At 33.9% G+C, this 18,364-nt stretch overlaps 1 protein-coding gene across 1 annotated transcript in view; it reads right to left on the bottom strand.

Moving 5' to 3' along the window:
* The window catches only part of LOC107292948 (neuronal PAS domain-containing protein 3), a gene marked incomplete at its 5' end in the record, with an annotated part of 219,172 nt that overhangs the window by 8,936 nt on the left and 191,872 nt on the right, over nt 1–18,364 (bottom strand). The window contains 2 exons of the mRNA XM_015822079.1: nt 7,608–7,714; nt 11,874–12,067. Coding sequence (XP_015677565.1) covers nt 7,608–7,714; nt 11,874–12,067 — 301 coding nt within the window. The remainder of the gene's footprint in view (nt 1–7,607; nt 7,715–11,873; nt 12,068–18,364) is intronic.

Here is an 18,364-nt window from a genome sequence, read left to right as displayed (position 1 = left end):
CCCAACCCATTCTGCCAAAATAAAATACATAGAATTTACAACAAACGTATTCTTTGCAAGTAATCTTTTACATTGTCTATACATTGCAGTTCCTAAAAGCAAACCACTAGATTTTTTAGATGAATCTTTTTTTTTATACTACTACTATTATCTGACCCATGGTTAGAGCGCACAGTAGTAGGATATGATTATAGGACATGATTATAATGATAGTATACATTTAGTTCAATAGTTTGTTGTATATTATATACTATTTTAAAAAAGGAAATCTAATTCTATTTCTGAATTTTGTTTAGAGAAGGAATAGAAGAGAAATGTATGAAATTCTTTGAGTGAAATAAAAGAGATCAGTACAAGTTTCAAGATTTGTGTTTTAAGAAAATATTTTTCCCCCTGGTAAAGCTATTCTTAGAAATCGAAGAAAAACGTCTAAACAGCGAGTTGTGTGTTATAAGAAGGAAGTAATTTAATTCAGTTTGAAGAGGAGATGAAAATTTTTTATAACGTATTATGTCTTTTTTTTTTTTTTAAAAAAAGCATTCCATACAATATAATGTTTCTCTATGTTACAAATGACTTTGAAACTTTGAACATATTGTGCATTTTGGTTCAGTAGATAGTAAACATGAAAAAAATGAGATCAGTTTATTTAAAGTATCATATAAATACTAGTTTACAAAAACCCTCATTACACCAGGAAAAAAGGGGGTATGCATGTTATTTACTGCTTTCACAAGAATAATCTTACAAATGGATGAGCCATGGTGATCCCAAGGTTGTCCTAATATTAAAATACTGTTAATTTAACAAGAAGAGAGAGAGAAAGAGAAAGAAATAGCTCTGCATTTAGTACCACAGTTGAACACTTAGCTGTTAGTATCGTTTCTCTTTTTACATTCACAAAACTGGCAGAGGAAACATGAAAAGGAATACTGACTCTTTAATCTCTTCTTCTCCACCTAAAGCCCAAGGCAAGCTGACAGAGTAACTTCATTCTGGAAACAGTAGTGTTTTTTTTAAAAAGAAAATTTCTGGATTACTTTTCCTTCTGCTTTTGAAAACTGTGGACTATAGGGGAATAAACCTGGCATTGACTTAAAACAAGAACAAGTATTTTTTATCTGAAAAGTTACAGACCTTGATGCTTACAAGAAGGTCATTTTCAAAACCCATGGGGAAAATAGCATCACAAATAGAGTGCACTAAGTGCCTCACTTGCTTGAAACAGCGACAGCATTTTTAAAATATCAGCTTTCAGAATTATCTGTTTCTTTGATGGCATTTTTACTACAAATTCTGCAATTAAGTTAAATAACAAACATTTACAAACCGCTGAAGATTATTTAGTATACATAATATTTAAATAGAATGATGCACACAAAACTATCAATGAATCATGTAACACTCACTGGGTGTCCAAAAACAGATTGGATAAGTAGGGATGGATGGATGAATGGATGGGTGGGTGGGTGGGTAGATGGATGGAAAAAAGGAATTACAGTTCTTCCTCTGACCCATTCTCACAAAATCTTTGGTTTAAAGGATCCACCTAAAATATAAATCTGACTTCACTGAAGGAAATCATACATTCCATCCAGAAGAATATGTATCTCTATTTTTGCACCAGTTTTAATTCGCATGTTCCCGAAGAAACCTTTGACCACATGATACATATTTGGTACCATGGCTAAAATTTCCATTATATATATTAACTATTTGACAGATATTCTGATATGTTATATATAAAGATATTCTTTATACATATACTGTATATACATACACTATAAAGCTAGGTGAGAATTTGAAATAAGGACATGTCTCTCTATAAAATGCATTTTAAATATTCTAGAACATTTTTATTCCTCGTGTTCAATGAGTCTCATATCTTTCACAGTGACACACCAGTTAATTATGAATACATTTCATTGATTTTTATGGGACTTATCCAAGTAAGACTAAATCTAGATTCAACCTCAAGTCCCTGATTTTAATGAATCAACTAAGCATGATTAAACTGAATCCAATCCTTACAACATCTCATTTGACATGCTACCAGACACAAATATTGAAAATTAATAAATTATATAACATAATAGAAATTAACTAATTTTCATTTAAGTAGAGAAGAATGAAAATTATGTGATACAGATTAAAACATCTAATACTATCTAAATAACATTTCCAATTGGCTAACATTAGAAATTACATTTGTCTCATAAATGAGACATAAATATTTTTGTTATTTTAACTTGAGTTAGTTAGTCTTTCACTGGTAAAGTTTAGACTTAATTTATGTTTATTCATTATTCTGTCTGTGAATCTTGGAAACATTGTAGAATAGTGAATTGGGACAAGGTAGTATCAAATTCAATTCCTCATTTTGCTGTGGAGGTCAGAGGGCAACTTTGGTTGAGTCCCTATTTAGAGTTATATTCAAAGACTGCATGACTGCAGGTTAGTTTTCACAGGTTAGTTTTCTCAGTCTGGCAGTCGCCCATATCTTGGGAAATACATGGACATTGCTTCAGATGGCAAAATCTCTGGAGCTGAAAATGGTTTCAAGAAAATGGTTTCAAGAAAATGGTTTCAAGAATGATACCTTTTGATTTTAGACTGCAGTAACGCAACACCTGGCATTACAAACCTAAGTTAGAGCTGAAGATATGCAGGTTAATTGAACAGAGCAACTAACTTTTTTGCCAATGCTCCTCCTGTAATGTATACATTTGTTCTTCAATTGTTGGACTGGCTTTAAAGTTAGCATGTTCAAACATCATCTAAACAGAAGATACACTTTCAAATAATATCAAAGCAATCTCTTTTGCTTTGGTGATTATTATCAACTTGTACAACAGTTGACATTCATTTGTATATTTTAGCATTTCACAGAACCCACAGAATGCTATACCTTGACTAGAATAAGTTTGGTTTCTTTTATGATTGACGATATTAAGCACTACAAAAGCACTGAAATTTCAGACTGATTAGGATTAGAATTCCTCTGTATCAAAAGGCTTTGTTTTTCTCCCTACAGTTTTACTAATTGTGTGCTACTTGACTTTCCCTATTATGATAGCAAAACTTTTGAAGTGAGATTTTACTGTCAAGAGTGATCAGCTATTCCATTTATTTTAAATAATAAATTTAGGGTTATTAAAAGATATACATTTATTTAAATATATGTATCTGTGACTGTCCATGTCTGTATCTATACATAACACAGAAGTATAACTTAAAAAGACTGGTTTCTTATCTTGGAAATTGAACTGGCAAATAGTAATCACAGAATAGAAATTTTCAAATGAATGTACACAAAAGCCATTGTGTATTTGTAACTGACTGCAGAGGGAAAAAAGTTTCAATATTGAAGGGCAAAATTCTTTTGAAAATGGGAAGCAGCATGAATAAAGTGATAGTAAAGCTGCTTTAAAAAAAATCTGGATTGTTTCAGCTATTGGAAACTAAATTAGAACATATAAGAGAGAATGCTCCCAAATGCAGCCATCGGGGACCTTTGCTTTATGGAAAACAAACTGCTCAGGCTGCTGTTCTTAAGGAATTGTATTTCTTATGGCTGTAAATCAAGTCCAGAAGAAATGGGATGACGTTTTTTGAGCAATAGCTGAGGGTGACAAGCATCTTTTTGTCAGTGTCAGGTTTATGAATTTAGACCTCAATTAAGATTCCAAAATGAAAAACCACATACTATATCTGTAGCTACACAATCGAGTGACAGTTCCCAAAAGCAATATATATCCATTTTGAAAATTCTGGTATATCATCCTATATTTGTCCAGAAGTATATTCATGACATTCTCTAGAGGTCTTAACTCCTCTATGTCCTGCCTGGATTTCCAGTCAGAAACTGTTTGATATTATTCTTCAGTGAATGTTACTATTTTTTTTTCCAATTAATTGAGGAGATATATGCTTCTATATTATGTGACAATCTTTTATTTTTTGAGTAGTAAATGGACTTGCTAAATCAAAACAAGGCAACAATGTCACCCAATACCAACACAGGGTTAGAATAGAGTTTTCAAATATTAGTGGAAAGAAATATGTTTATTACTTTTTTTCTCTTTTACTGACATTGGTGTGCAGAATGAAAAGGAAGTTGAAGTGGAATCTTTACATGGAGTGGATGATAAGACCCCAGTCTTCAAGCAGCTTACTCCAGAGTAGTTTCCCAGAGTTAATCCCAATTTATTTATTTATGATTATCCAGTGGGAGCTCTTATTATTGAAATGAAACAACAGTGAAATGCACAACTTCTTTTATATGAGGAAGAAGAATAGAATGTAAATCAGTTCTACCATTTGCACAGGTAAATGTGATACTAGAATATACAAATTATATTAGTGAAATATCTCAAATGCTTAGCAAAACATTTAAATTCCAACATTGGTAGCTATGTATATAGCATAGGCATACAATATGTATTCTATCTAGAAGAATCATACATCAAGCAATAATTAATACTGCAATTGTTAAAGCTATGCTATCACTTCTTTGGAAAAAATAAGCGTGTTTATTTACACTCAAGATTTAAGATTGAGCTTCACTGGTAGATTGTATGCTGCTAGGGCTGTGCCAAATATGTTACATAGAATAGAAGCATGAACGATGAAATTATACGACCATCAGCAAAATAGAAGCTTTTAAAACACAGATTTAGAGAAAATTATTTAAAACATTATGTGTAAATATTTAGGAAATGAGACAATTTACCATCCAATAAACAAAGATAGCAAAATTGTAAATGCCACCAAGAAAACTGGAATATTCGGAACACATGACAAGCAATGAGAAATACAAATTGCTTCAATTAATTATAAGATTTAAAATAAATGCAGAGAAATGTAGAGCTGGAAGATAATGCATATACTGGCTGAAAAATCTAAATATGCAGTTCTGCAAAAATAGAATGTTATTGCCTTTTTCCAGGCAATAACAGGACAGGAACATAATAATAGTGATTATTGACAACCTCTAGTAGAAGATGGTACTAAAAGATTAGATAGATAGACTAACAGACAGACAGACACTATCCAGCTAACTATTTTATAGGCTTTCTGAACTAATTGGTAACTTCCTCAAACTGTTTTCCTTATGATGTATTGCATTACAAATCTCAGAATTTCTGGATAATATGACTACTGATTACTTTTTTCTGTAAATACAAAGCCTTATTTTGTAGCACAGCCAATGTCAGCATGAGAGAATAATAAGGAGCAAGCAGATGAATCCTTCCATTGCTTGCAAAAGGAAGGATTAATTTAGATGATGTTAAAGGCTGATTTACATTTCATTTGAGCTGAATTGGGGGCGCAGAGGAGCCTCCAAATCCACAGAGCCTTCTGGGACTTTCAGCCTTGGCACCCAATTTCCTTCTCAACCACCGCTCTTTCTAGCTGCAGAGGCTAGTAGACAGACTGTTGGGAAAAGTGATGTCAGATTTCTACCCCTGAAGTTGAACTCTACTCTCTAATTTCAAGGGAAGAAACCCATAAACTTAAAGTCCTATGGTTTTTTATTTTAATTCATGGAAGGAAAGGAAACAGATAGCATTTCATGTAAGGATATTGCAAAGTGATGTGGATCCATCTTTTTAAAGCTTTGACAAGGAGTTTGATTCTTCTTCTGCTACTGCTTAAAACCCCATTAAATAAAATTTTTTTGTAGAAAACAAAAGACGTCTTAGTGCTGGATTCCTTCTAGCTTTATAATAACTTTTCTGCTCTTTGTTTTTTGTTGTAATCAACAATCATAAAGAACTATGATGTATTCACAGTTATAACATCATAACTATGAAATAATTCAGTATGGAATGTACAAAATAAATAAAAGCAAGAAAAAGCTTAATTTGAACAAAGTTAAGTAAGAGAAACAGGATAGGTCTCAAAGCATTAAAATTATGAGAAATTCTTCTAATGCTAAAAACCAATGGTCATTTATTTATTTATTAAAGGTGGTTTCTGATAAAAAGTGAATAAGAAGTATTTCTGGTATTAACTAAGATAATTAGCAGTTAATTAGGCTTGTCAGAAGCTGGGGTTATCAGTTCCAATAATAAATCTCAATTCCATTAAAATCCTTTAAGCATATATACACACATGATTGATTCAGACTCTGATTTGGCAATTCTGAAAATCTTTTATTTTGCTGAATTCAGAAGCTGTATTGAAATCTTTCTATTTTCCACAGCCACCACTTTGACAGAATTGGATGAACTTTTCAGCAACAAGCTTCTGAGTGCATGATTAAACTAAACTGAAACAGATTTAACAAAGTTCGTGACTGGGAGTTGTTTTTTAAAATAGGAAACTGAATTGTTTTTAAAAGGAAGATATTTTTACATTGATAGGCAAAGTTGCCTTTCCTAATGGAATTATGATTTCATATTTCTTAAAGTATTTCTTGTTTTTAACAGCTCCTAATATTTGTTAGGAAATTGGCCTTCATGGCAAAGTTAGCCATGAAGATTTCAGGTAGAAAGATGTGGACTTAGTGGAAGAAGACTTTTTAATCAGGAAAGGAATAATTTGTTTCTTTCCCTATCTTGATGGGCTTTTTTCTGAGAATCTGCATGAAAATGGATAGGCAAGAAACATGTTTGACTCCAGAAGGATCAATGAAAGAGTTAGTTATGATAACTAGAACAGAGTATAATTTTTTGTGTGCACTAATGAATTAGCACCAAAGCCACAGGAAGCATACCAGAATAGAAATAGGTAATACAACTAAGGCATACTTGAGGGCAGAGGCAGAATGCTTTGAACATTCACCATTTCCAGTCCATGTTAGATATGTTGATCTCCCTTGAGCCCCAAGAGGCTGGCAATAAATAAATTCAGCCCCCATCCATATTACCCATATTATGTTTCCCATGCTTAACAACAGCAGTAGCTCTTTCCTAGCTCAGTGACCAGCTTGCCTAATGGATAGTTGCAGAGGATATCAAGGCAAAAGTATTTGCTGCTTAATGATAGCTGGATCTCTTATGATTGGCAAACAAGGTCAGCCATGCACTGTGACATCACAGTGTAAAACCTGCCCCTTTGGTTTCTGCATCACAATGCTATATGCAAGTATATAAGAGGCAGGGCCTGCATCATGATTCACTTGCCTGCTTTGACCACAAAACTGTGGGCAGTTTTGCTGTAGTCTCTCCATCCTCAAGTAGGACAGTATTAAATATTGTTTTATTCTGCTGACCTGCTCTAACCACAATGAGTTTTGCGTCTATTCCACATTAACTTTAACTTTTAACATGTCAACAGAATTAATTACTGTACTTATGTCATGCTTTGTCACATGAACAGATGGCTCTCCTGACTTTAATTTTTATTTCAAAACTTCTCATGCACAAAAACAATCCCTCCGCATTGTGTGATCACAGTTACAGTTTCATTTGAATTTATCACGGCTCACATTTGAACATTCACCAATTGCCTTTAGTGACAGAGGAAAATTGTTATAACTAACTCATCCGCAAATAAAGTCAAAGAGAGAATATAGAGGTACACAGATCGGAATATAAGAATTAGTTCAGTTGCACATTGTAACAGTAAGGTGATAATTTTTATAAGAATAGAGTACTTACAGTCTAAATGACTGTGCCTGATCCCTTCCACATCTTCAGCATGAATGAAGTGGTAACATCTTTTCCCTACAATATCTACAGGGGTCAGGTCCATGTAATCGCTAATCCTGTAAAGGAAAAATAAAGTCTATAAACCGAGAAAGGAAGAAAATACAACAACAATAACATGCTTTCCATTCTGATCCCAAACTTGTATATCTGTCCTAAAAACCATCCTTTTTATGACAATTTTATATTATTTTGTTGTGTTGCCTCAGAAGCTAGAATTAACCCCAACCCATAATTTAGTTTTATCTACTAAGAAGCCCTAAATTTAATTCTAGAAAGAAAGACCTACAGCACATCTGTAACATGCTATTTGTTTTCTTTTATGTGTGTATATGCATGGATGTGAGTCAGTCTTGACTCCTGGTGATTACATGGACAAGTTGCATTTGTTTTAGAACAATGCAGTTGTTTTAGAAACATTTTCAGAAGTGATCTACTGTTGTTTTTACTTAGTTGTGTTTACTTCCTATGACTGAGAGAGAATGACTGACCCAGAGTTAGCCAGTAATCCCACTCTAGCACCTTAAACCTTAGGCCAGTTTGGCTCTCTTTTTCTCAAATAAACACATCTATAATAAAACCCAAATCAAGATTTCCTTCCTTCCTTCCTCCCTCCCTCCCTCCCTCCCTCTGCTGAAGTCAAACCATTTGTTTTACAAATGCAATCCCAAATTGTCCATAGGTCCAGATTAAACAACACCCGCAAAGATAACAGAATTCTTTAAAATACAAAGCTCCTCATTAAAAGAGCAAGATAATTCAAGGTTATACAATAAAATAAGAACATGGTATGCTTATGCAAAATGATTAGAGACATCTTTCATTTCAGCAGATTGGTCTTCTATTGAGCATATTCATGAAAAAAGGCTCTTCAACTGTTTCCTGGCACAGAGTCCAAACTGACATTTCAAGCAATATAATTTAAATGCTGAGACATACAGATGCCTGAGGGTATTATCTTTTTTAGTCTTATTCAGCTGGGAGCTGTGCTTTCACTCCTAGCTCTTTTAACTGGGACTTTGTGGTTTACTCTGTGCAGAAACTTTAAAATCCTTTCAGTAGCCTTTCCTGCTCTATGCTCTGCTCTGCTCCTCTCTGTATGTGCGTTTCTCTTATTGATTGTCCAGATGTCAATGTCCTCAGGCATCTGTGTTAAAAAAAATCCTCTCAAACTGAAAATTGGGAGGGCGAATTAGCCTGGTCAGTTACACACTAGCTTCTTCCTTTTGTTTGGAAGATGTAACTCTTAGTTATGTTTTTTAAATGATGTTCTAATGCTCACAAAATATATTGGGACTATATGAGGACCTTTTGTCACTCAGGTTCTGAGAAAATTCTTTGCAAGTTTGTTTTTGAATGGCAGATGGGAAATACTGGGGGATGAATTGGAGTTATCAAAGTAAATGTAGGGTTCACATACTCAGAGTGATGGAGATTACTGGCACGGAGCTAGTCCCCAGTCACTCTTGAGATAATAAGAACTTAATGAGATTTTTTTAAAAAATACAGCAAATTAGGGAACTAGTGCTACCACTAGTTTTTTTCCCCTCCAGAATAGATAAATGGAACTTTTCTATTTTGGAACTAAAGATAAAATGGAGGTGTTGCTAATGGGGAGGGACAGATGTAAAGGATAAGAAGTTGGGAACAATCTGCATAATATCCATGTAGGCTATACCTCCATTTTATTTCCTATCATGGAAAAGAGGCAGGACCTACTGTTCTACTCTTCTATTCTCTGTTGTATTTGAAGTTAGTGTGTATAAGGTAGAGTCTTTGTATATACTAGAGTTTTTTAACCCATAGTTTCTAAATTGAGGTTCTAAGGATAGACTTCAGGGGTCTGCAAATCAAGTACAAAAGATGCTGGGTTGTTTTTTTTTTTTTTTAATTTCCTTCCTATTACTTGAAAATTGTTTCTGTGGGGAAAAATGCCAAATAATGCTTTTAGGAAACTGCTTCTCCCCAAACAAGTGTAGGCAAAATACTGTTCATCGGCAGGCAAAATAATGGACATCACTGCTGTGTTAGGATATCTAGAAGAACTGATGATAGGAATTAAGGAAAATGTGTACTATCATTATGACTATGGATATCCGTTTTTGTTTTCACCAAATCAGACTAAATTTTAAGATGCCAATTTAATATTTCCAAGTATTGATTATAATTGCATTCATCCAGACTAGCTATTATAATATGGTTTAATAATAGTACTTGATGTTAAGTGGGTGAGGAAGTTGTACATTTTTTAAGTGTAGTATAAAGAAATCAATTTTGTATGTGTGCGTTTATGTGCATTTTTCTGAGGTGGATGTCTGAAAGGATCTAAAAGAGGAACCACTACTGCATACATTTTTTTTCTTTTCTTTTTGATTAAGTAATAGTTTTCTAGGTGAGCAGTTTCCATCATGCCTGTAAAGTTGATGGCCGTCTTTCTAGTACGCGAATTCAGGATATTCTTGCATTTGATTAATATATTAATTTAGAGTCTACTGTGTTAAGGTATTGTGACTCTGTGCACTTAACTGAACCAGCTGAAGATTGATATGATAACACTGACAATTCATTACAAACAGAGCTTCTGAGCATGTGATTTCGGTCATTACACTGAGTTCTGCTGATTCACTGCTCATCTGTTTTCACCACAGCCACTTATCTGATCTGTTGCAAACATGTAGAAAAGCCATTCATAAATGGTTGCATTGAATCTTTTAAAGCAAGACGACATTTTTATAAATCGCACGCTGAAAGACTATACTTGTATTTATATAACATATTCATAAACAGGGAAATAGAAAGAGGGGTTATGGATCTTGTGCTCACTGGTAAAGGTGCCAAATGTGTATCTATTTTGAATGCACAGAATTGTTTATGTGACCAAATACATGCATGTAGATCAGGGATTAGAACCATAGATACAACTTTCTCTTCTTTACGCCAATAAGTATTCACTGTCTTTGGGTGGTTCTGAGAATAAGGTAACAGTTCATTTAACTCTGTTCAGAATCTTTTTAGAAAAGGAACTCACCTTCCTAAAAGCTGATTTGCATTGTTACTAAGAAATGGAAAATGATTACTTTGAGATTTCTAAAAAAAACCTAAAGCTTTTTTGCATTTTATGTCGAAGATCTGAAGCAAAGTAAAAAGGCCCATAATTTTTTCTCAATAATACATACAACAGTCATAATCTACTATCCAAACACATACATAAAATAAACAATTTCTGCTTTTACTAAAGACATTCCTATTACTCTGGTATACCAGATCATCTTTTACTATTAACATAACAACTACCACTTTCTCTTGGTTGTAGGGAGCAACTTTCCTACTTTTCAAGGGCAATACATCTGCTTTCCTCAATATGATCAAACATACATATCCACTGACCTAAGGCTGTTTCTTGAAAGGTTCAGTAAAGCAACAGATATAAAATTCGTTGGGCTAAATGTTATTGCCAGCATTTTCAGTTTTAACAGGGAAAATAAAAACAAGCTTGTATGAAAAAAAACCTTACTTATATTTTGCAACTGATTAAATAAAATTTAAAACATCTGAAGTATATCCCATTCTATCCTGCCTGTTCCCAATTTTTAAATTAAACTGAGCTGTGAAGAAGAAAAGCAGTGTGGCTTTTCCAAATTTACAATCAGTACTAATATTTCTCACTGCCATTTCCTAGGACTGGCAGTGAGAAACAGAGGATGGTGTATTACTGAATCAGTTCTGAGAGGAAATTTAAGATACCAGAAACATTCTGTTGGCTCCAAGGAAAAGATTCTCAGGACAACATTTAGTGCTTCAGGAGGAATACTGAAATTATATATATATGTTTGTCTGAATAGAGGTTGCATACATTGTAGAGTGGGAGAAATGGATTCTTTATTTTTCTCATTCACTCTGATCTCTACTCTCCAGAGTACTAGCATTCCATTGAGGGAAATGCTAATCCAAAGAGTATCACAGGAGTTTTGCAGTCAGAAAACTGACATTTAAATTGTGATTTTTCTTTCTAGTTAACTCCCTAGGCAACTATCAGTCAATCAGATTCCAGTTCAGTTTTCCAAATCTCAAAATGAAGCTCTCATTTTCTGCGTACTGATCAGAGGAATACATACATCTGCATTATAATTATTGTCGTATGAAAGAAATGCTCTAGCCCAAAAATGTATATTTTGGTAGAGCATTCTTGAACAAAACAAAATAGCCCAAATGCAATACCTATTTTCACAGTAAATGATATTGAGGTCCATGTTTACTCGGGTAACAAACATGTGGCAGTCAATTCTGACTTCATTGATTGTAGGAGGGGGCAGGGCATGAGCAACAACAACAAGCCCCATGATTTGGCTTGGGACAGTCCGCCCATGAGACAACGACACTCTTAGTCGTAGCCTTCCTGTTATATGGATCACCTGCAAAACAACAAAGAATAAAAGCATTGTGTGAGACAAATATGAAAGCAATTCTTTCAGCATACAGTATAATTTCTATACAGAGCATTTAACACTGCCAGAATTGCATTTAGTCACTGCCAGTATTTGTCTTAAGCATATTAATACTGTCTGTGAACATGTCCTGAATTTTCTCTCTCATGCTAATAAAGAAAGAAGAACATAATAGCTCAATGTTTCAAATGTAGCAAATCTAAAATCAAGAGGAATTTTCAGTTACTGAAGGACAAAATATAATCTGGAAAGTCAAAAGAAAGATTTATAGCAGGGGTCCCCAAACCCCGGTCCATGGACCGGCACTGGTCTGCTGCATGCCAGAAACTGGTACATGCAAACAAGCGAAGACCCATTGATGGGATGCAGGCAGCACACACGAAACCACGCCCTCTCTGGTCTGCAGAAAAACCTGGCTCCACAGAACCGGTTGCTGGAGCCCAAAAGATTGGGGGCTGCTGATCTACAGTACAAAGTGAAGATGGAAAAAATGACCCTTATCTGGAAATTGTAGCAGTAATTCTATTATGTTTAATAATAATTTCCAGGTTATATTTAATACACTAATAGCAAGGTAAATCAAATATTACTGACATTTGTAAATACCTTCTTGTGCTTTTGACCTAGCACACCAAATCAAGAACAAATCAGTATGTGCAAGAGTCAAATCAGGTTGAAGATACAGAATTATTGCATGGGATTTTTGGTCTGTGAGAACATAATTTTGTTTCATTCCAATAAACTGAATATTAGGCATATATATATGGTATGTTTATTTATAGAGCAACCAATGGATCATAAACACACAGTCCCAATTTTCATGTGTATGTGCTTTCAAGTCGGTATTGTCTCCCGGAGACTGCCTGGACATGTTCCTACATTTTTCTAAGTAAGATTTCAGAAGTGTTTTGCCCTTCTTGGGCTGAGAGAGTGCCTGGTCCAAAATCACCCAGCTTTGTGCCCAAAGCAAATGGACACAAACTCTTTTTCCTGGTTTGTAACCTGGTGCCTTAACCATTACACCAAACTTTTTCTTTTATCTTCATTATAAAAAAAATAAAGGAGGAATCATCCTGTTTCATACTTTGATTTATTACATATGAAAATACAAAACATGAGCATGGAATCAGAAGTCAGACAAAGGAAGTAGAATCAAAGGAAGGGAATCAAAGAATGATAAAGAGAACACCAGGTTAGTACCATTCTCAAACATTTATTTAGTTTCAGTACATATCACCTGCTGTCCTACCCTTTTGTAGACCAATCCAGTTTCACTGAGAGGTGTCAACTAATGAAAGATTCTTGGTGTTAATCAATACATGATAGTATTGGAGATTTGCTGTTGCCCTGGCATTCCTCCATCTGCACATCATGCTTTTTCAGAACCATGTAATGGAAGAAGTATTTGCAAGCCAGCTGGTCAGTAGGAAACTCTGCTGGGTTTAAAACAGCTAAAAGGATCTGTAAATCATGGATGGATGAGTGACTCTAGGGATTCTGAGTAGGAACAAGGAGGTGACTGCTATAATACGGAAAGTTCTGAAAAAGATTATTAATGGGATGACAACCAAGTAAGTGACTGGCCTTGATTTAGGAGCTTCCTTCTTATGTAGCAGGTTGTACCATTTTACAAATAACTACTTGATAAGCAGCAGGGTCAGAAACAGTGAGTAAATATGCAGCAAAAAAATTTAGTGGAGGTAATAGCACCATCTTCTAAAATGTTTTTTTTAATTATTTAAATTTGTAATTTTGGAATAATATTCTGCATATCTGCCATTTTTTAACACATAATGAAATGAATACATACTTTCAGGTGAACATATGTCACTTGAATGATGCATTTATTTTCCTAATGGTTGCTCCCTAACACTGACATTTGAATTCTAACATTTATTGAGCTCCTTTGGGACTCTGAACTGGCAAAGATTCTATTTAGTAACCTGGTCTTGAAAAATGCTTTATAGCTAAAGATCTTAAATGAACAGAAACCTTGTGTAAATGATACTGCCTTTAATAGTTGCCCTGAAAGGCAACTTTTGCCAATCTGGTTCTTGTAAGGTGTGTTGGAAATTGAGCCAATATTGGTAGGAAAAGCTTCTCTACATAATTTTGTCAGGTTAATTTTTGGTCTTTCCCCAGTGTCAGAGTTTTATTGATTTTAAGACATTTGTCTTATATGTGATTATGATGAGATCAAATGGTGTCCACATTAAGATCCAGCTTTAAAAATAAACCCTACATGATTCCAGCATAAACATATTTTCTCCAAAACATAAAAAGTTAATTCAAATGTTTCATTTATAGTTTAATATAGGTCTACAGAATATGGAATGGTTATAATAATTATTTCATAGGTGGGATGTCATATACTTTGCTGTATTTGATAAGGACATTTGGAATATATAAAAAGATTCAGGAATAAGCAAGCTGATGTTCCAGATCAACATGGATAATGGAAAGGGTTGTGGGAGTTAGACTGAATCATTACAAAGTGACAACACTTTGTCACATGGCATGAAAAAGTTATAAACTTTAATTAAATGAACTGAAAGCCAGTACATATAGCAAAACATGACAATATAATTTAAGGCTAGTTTTGACAGTATATTCAAATTTTCAAACTAATATAATTTAAGGCTAGTTTTGACAGTATATTCAAATTTTCAAACTATTTTCAAATGAGATTACAATAATATCTGTACAATAATTATTGTATTGTATTAAGTATGATGTTAGGGGAACCTGGGAAAATTTGCTTGAACTATTATTTCCATTCACATATTACCACAACTATTTACATGCCAAAACTGGTAATAAATACTTTAAGGTACATAGATGCGAGTTTATACTCTGCCTTCCTTTAGGAACTCAATGCAGCAGTTTGGTCAGACTAATTTAGAGGTTGGAAAGTGGGAGGCTTCAGACCTCCTCTCTCCGATACCGTCTGTGTCTTCATGACTTCTGCTTTGATTTAGCAACATGGTATTTCCTGCTGCCACTTCCAAAGCACATGAGCCTCTGCTTATTAGTCAAGGTGCTTGCAATCTAAACTCCTTTTCTGCTGATAAAAATGTAAAAAGATGAAATAATGTATGTAATTCAACTTCATGGCTATGTAACTTAGAGATAGGTTACTGGAGATTGTCTTCTTCTCGGGACACAGAACAATCTCATCAGAGATAAAGAAAATCAAACTTTATAAAAAGAAAGAAAAACATATTCCATTCTTTTTGACCTTAGTTTTTTAGACACAGTACCTCTGTGTTTTGGAAACAAATAAATAAATGCAGAGGAAGGAAATGCAGACTTGCCATATTCAGAATTTTAGTTTAACAGAATAATGACAATACAGTACAGCAGAACATGCAAAGGAGGCGCCTCAGAAATAGCACCAGATGGCAATGTCTGCTACAAATGGGAAAAGCCTCTTAAAGAGATTGGAACGGGAATCAGTTTAATATTTCAAAATGCAAGTGTCTACAGAAATGTTATAGCTTAATGAGTACACATTTCCTATCTTGTACAGAGAGTATGCAAAAGACAAGAAACAGTACAATATAATAAAGCATTAATTAAAAATAGTACAACATCCCAAGTAAATCTTTTCATCTATCTTTCCAGAGATACAGGTTTCCTGAAACATATTTTCTTTATGCCTCAATTATTGCTGGATCTCCCATTTTTTGGGTGATTACAATAAATTAATTCTAAGGCTGCTCTGGAGATGGAGAAAACCCCAATCTTTTACTCAACCTCAGTACTCAGTTTTTTTCTTGTTTGCTTCTTCCAGTTCTACCTGAATATTTCTTCATTTGTTTTAAAAGGATTCAAACCTTCTCTCTCCAAAAGAGAATGTCTAGGTATGTCTCTGTCTATATGATAAACAGCATCTCTCCCTTCTGAAGTTGTTGGCACTCTTTTTGCAGGTGGATTGGCTATCTGGGACTCTGCACTTATAGCTTATCATTTATAACAAACATACATATTACTGTTTCCTTCTGTGTTATCTCACAACTGTAACTCTGCAAGGTAGAGATGTAGGTGAGACTTAATGATTGGCCAAAATCTTCCTTTCAGCTTCCATGCCTGAAAGTGAATTTGGGTCTAAGCCTCCCCAGCCCTAGTCCAATACTCTGACCACTTAGAATTTGAAATAAATGCATTCCTGAGTTTCACAGAGGGGAAATAAAGATTTACAGGGGGAAAGGAAGTAATTTAAAACCTATATTTTTAATCAAGAAGCTTCATGGGCATGAGAAAGAAGGATGAGATTTCACTTACTTCAGTTGTTAAGGAATCTTCTGTACCTCCTTAAATAAATAGCTATGCTGACCATGAATAAATCAAGACAATAACAAATATCATAATTCATGACCATTCGTTTGACTCGTATGAATGTGTGATTTTTGCATTTGTACTTAAATATCTTTTTCATTCTTAACTTTGCACTGAGTTGAAATCATTGGTTTATTTATTTTAGAAAAAGGAGTTTAATCTTTGTAGTTCATCCAATTAAAGACCTTTAAGATGAGATGCTAATGCAGAAGTTGTTAGCGCCATCTTCAATAAAGATTTTTGGGGAGATAGACACTTCTTTCACTGATATATTTTCAAAGTGGAATATGAATCAAGAGAACTTGGTTGCAAATAATGGGTGCAGATTATTAATGTTGACTAGAAGCTGCAAAGCACCATTTTCCATTAGCAAGTTCTTTAGCAATCAGCTGCACAGAATGTCAAAGAGAATTCAAGCTATGAAAACCAGCTTGAAACTATTATTTTTCCATAATGTTTTTTAAAAGACACCTAAATTGTTAATTTAAAAAATAACAGCAACTATGGCTTTGTTATTGAAGATACATTATATATAAAGTTAGCCAATAATTATCTCATTTGTACAGGTGAAATTGATGCAATATTTGCATTTTGCATCAATTTCACCTGTACAAATAAGATAATTATTGGCTAACTTTATAAATATAATGTACCTTCAATAACAAAGTTCCTTATGAATACTTTAAGATATTTCTAGAGACGTAATTGTAAAAATATCACTGAAACAGCCCAATTTTGTGAGTCCTCATTAAATAATGAAGAAATAGTTAAAAGAAAGAGGATTTACAGATGGGACATTTACAATACAATATATTTCTTCTAGCTACGCCTAGTCAGGAATATTTAGTTATCACCACTTATTTTTTCATGCTTGTTTTATGGAAAATGGATTTCAAATCTGTAGATGCATGGAAACATACTGCTTTTTAGTAACTAACATATAATAAGATAATAAAAAATCTATTGTAAATATATACTTGTTTCATGAAAGTTACTAAATTGCTTGAAATATGTTAATATCAAAGGGTAAAACTTCAAAATGCCATTCTGTATTTAAAGTCTACTATTTACCTCTTGCAAATATAGCAATAATGCTGTTTACAACTTATAGTTTAATGGCAAACATATCTGAAGTGCTTATTTGCTCAGGGTTAGACTTTTTCTCTACTGAATTCTCTCTCTCTCTCTCTCTCTCTCTCTCTCTCTCTCTCTCTCTCTCTCTCTCTCTCTCTCTCTCTCTCTCTCTCTCTCCCTCCCTCCCTCCCTCCCTCCCTCCTTCCCTCCCTTCCTTTCTCTCCCCCATCTCTCTCTTCTGTCATCTATCTATCCAGGGCTTTTTTTCTCATAGAACGCCCAGAACGGAGTTCCGGCACCTTTTTTGGATGGAACCTTATAGGGTAGGCAAGGCGGGTTGTATGATGTGTGTGAGTTCCAGCACTTTTTTTTTTTTTAGAAAAAAAGTACTGTATCTATCTATCTATCTATCTATCTATCTGTCTGTCTGTCTGTCTGTCTATCTAATATCTAATATCTATCTATCTAATATACACTACCACAAACCTGAAACATTATTTCCTTGCTATGATCCATTCAAAATGATGAATGTTTATTTAATTATTCAGGATGCATTATGAACAATTTAAGCATTAATAGTTCATTTAAAATAATAAACATACAGTAACATAAAATAAGCCTTGAGCATACTGAAGTATCCCCTTCCCCCTCCACGAGATCTGTTTTCAATTGCTTCTGGAAAGAAGTTAAAGTAGGAGCTTCAGCAAGTGTCATAGTAAACATGTCAGAATCATTTTATTTATTTTATTTATTTATTAATTGCATTTATATCCCGCCCTTCTCCTTACGGACTCAGGGCGGCTGACAATTGAATAAAATACTAACATATATACATATACTTAATTAAAATTC

This window comes from Protobothrops mucrosquamatus, unplaced genomic scaffold (genome assembly GCF_001527695.2).
Source record: "Protobothrops mucrosquamatus isolate PMUCROS unplaced genomic scaffold, P.Mucros_1.0 scaffold1459, whole genome shotgun sequence".
Lineage (NCBI taxonomy): Eukaryota > Metazoa > Chordata > Lepidosauria > Squamata > Viperidae > Protobothrops > Protobothrops mucrosquamatus.
Note: the sequence above shows the minus strand (reverse complement) of the source record. Positions and strands in the feature narration are given on the sequence as shown.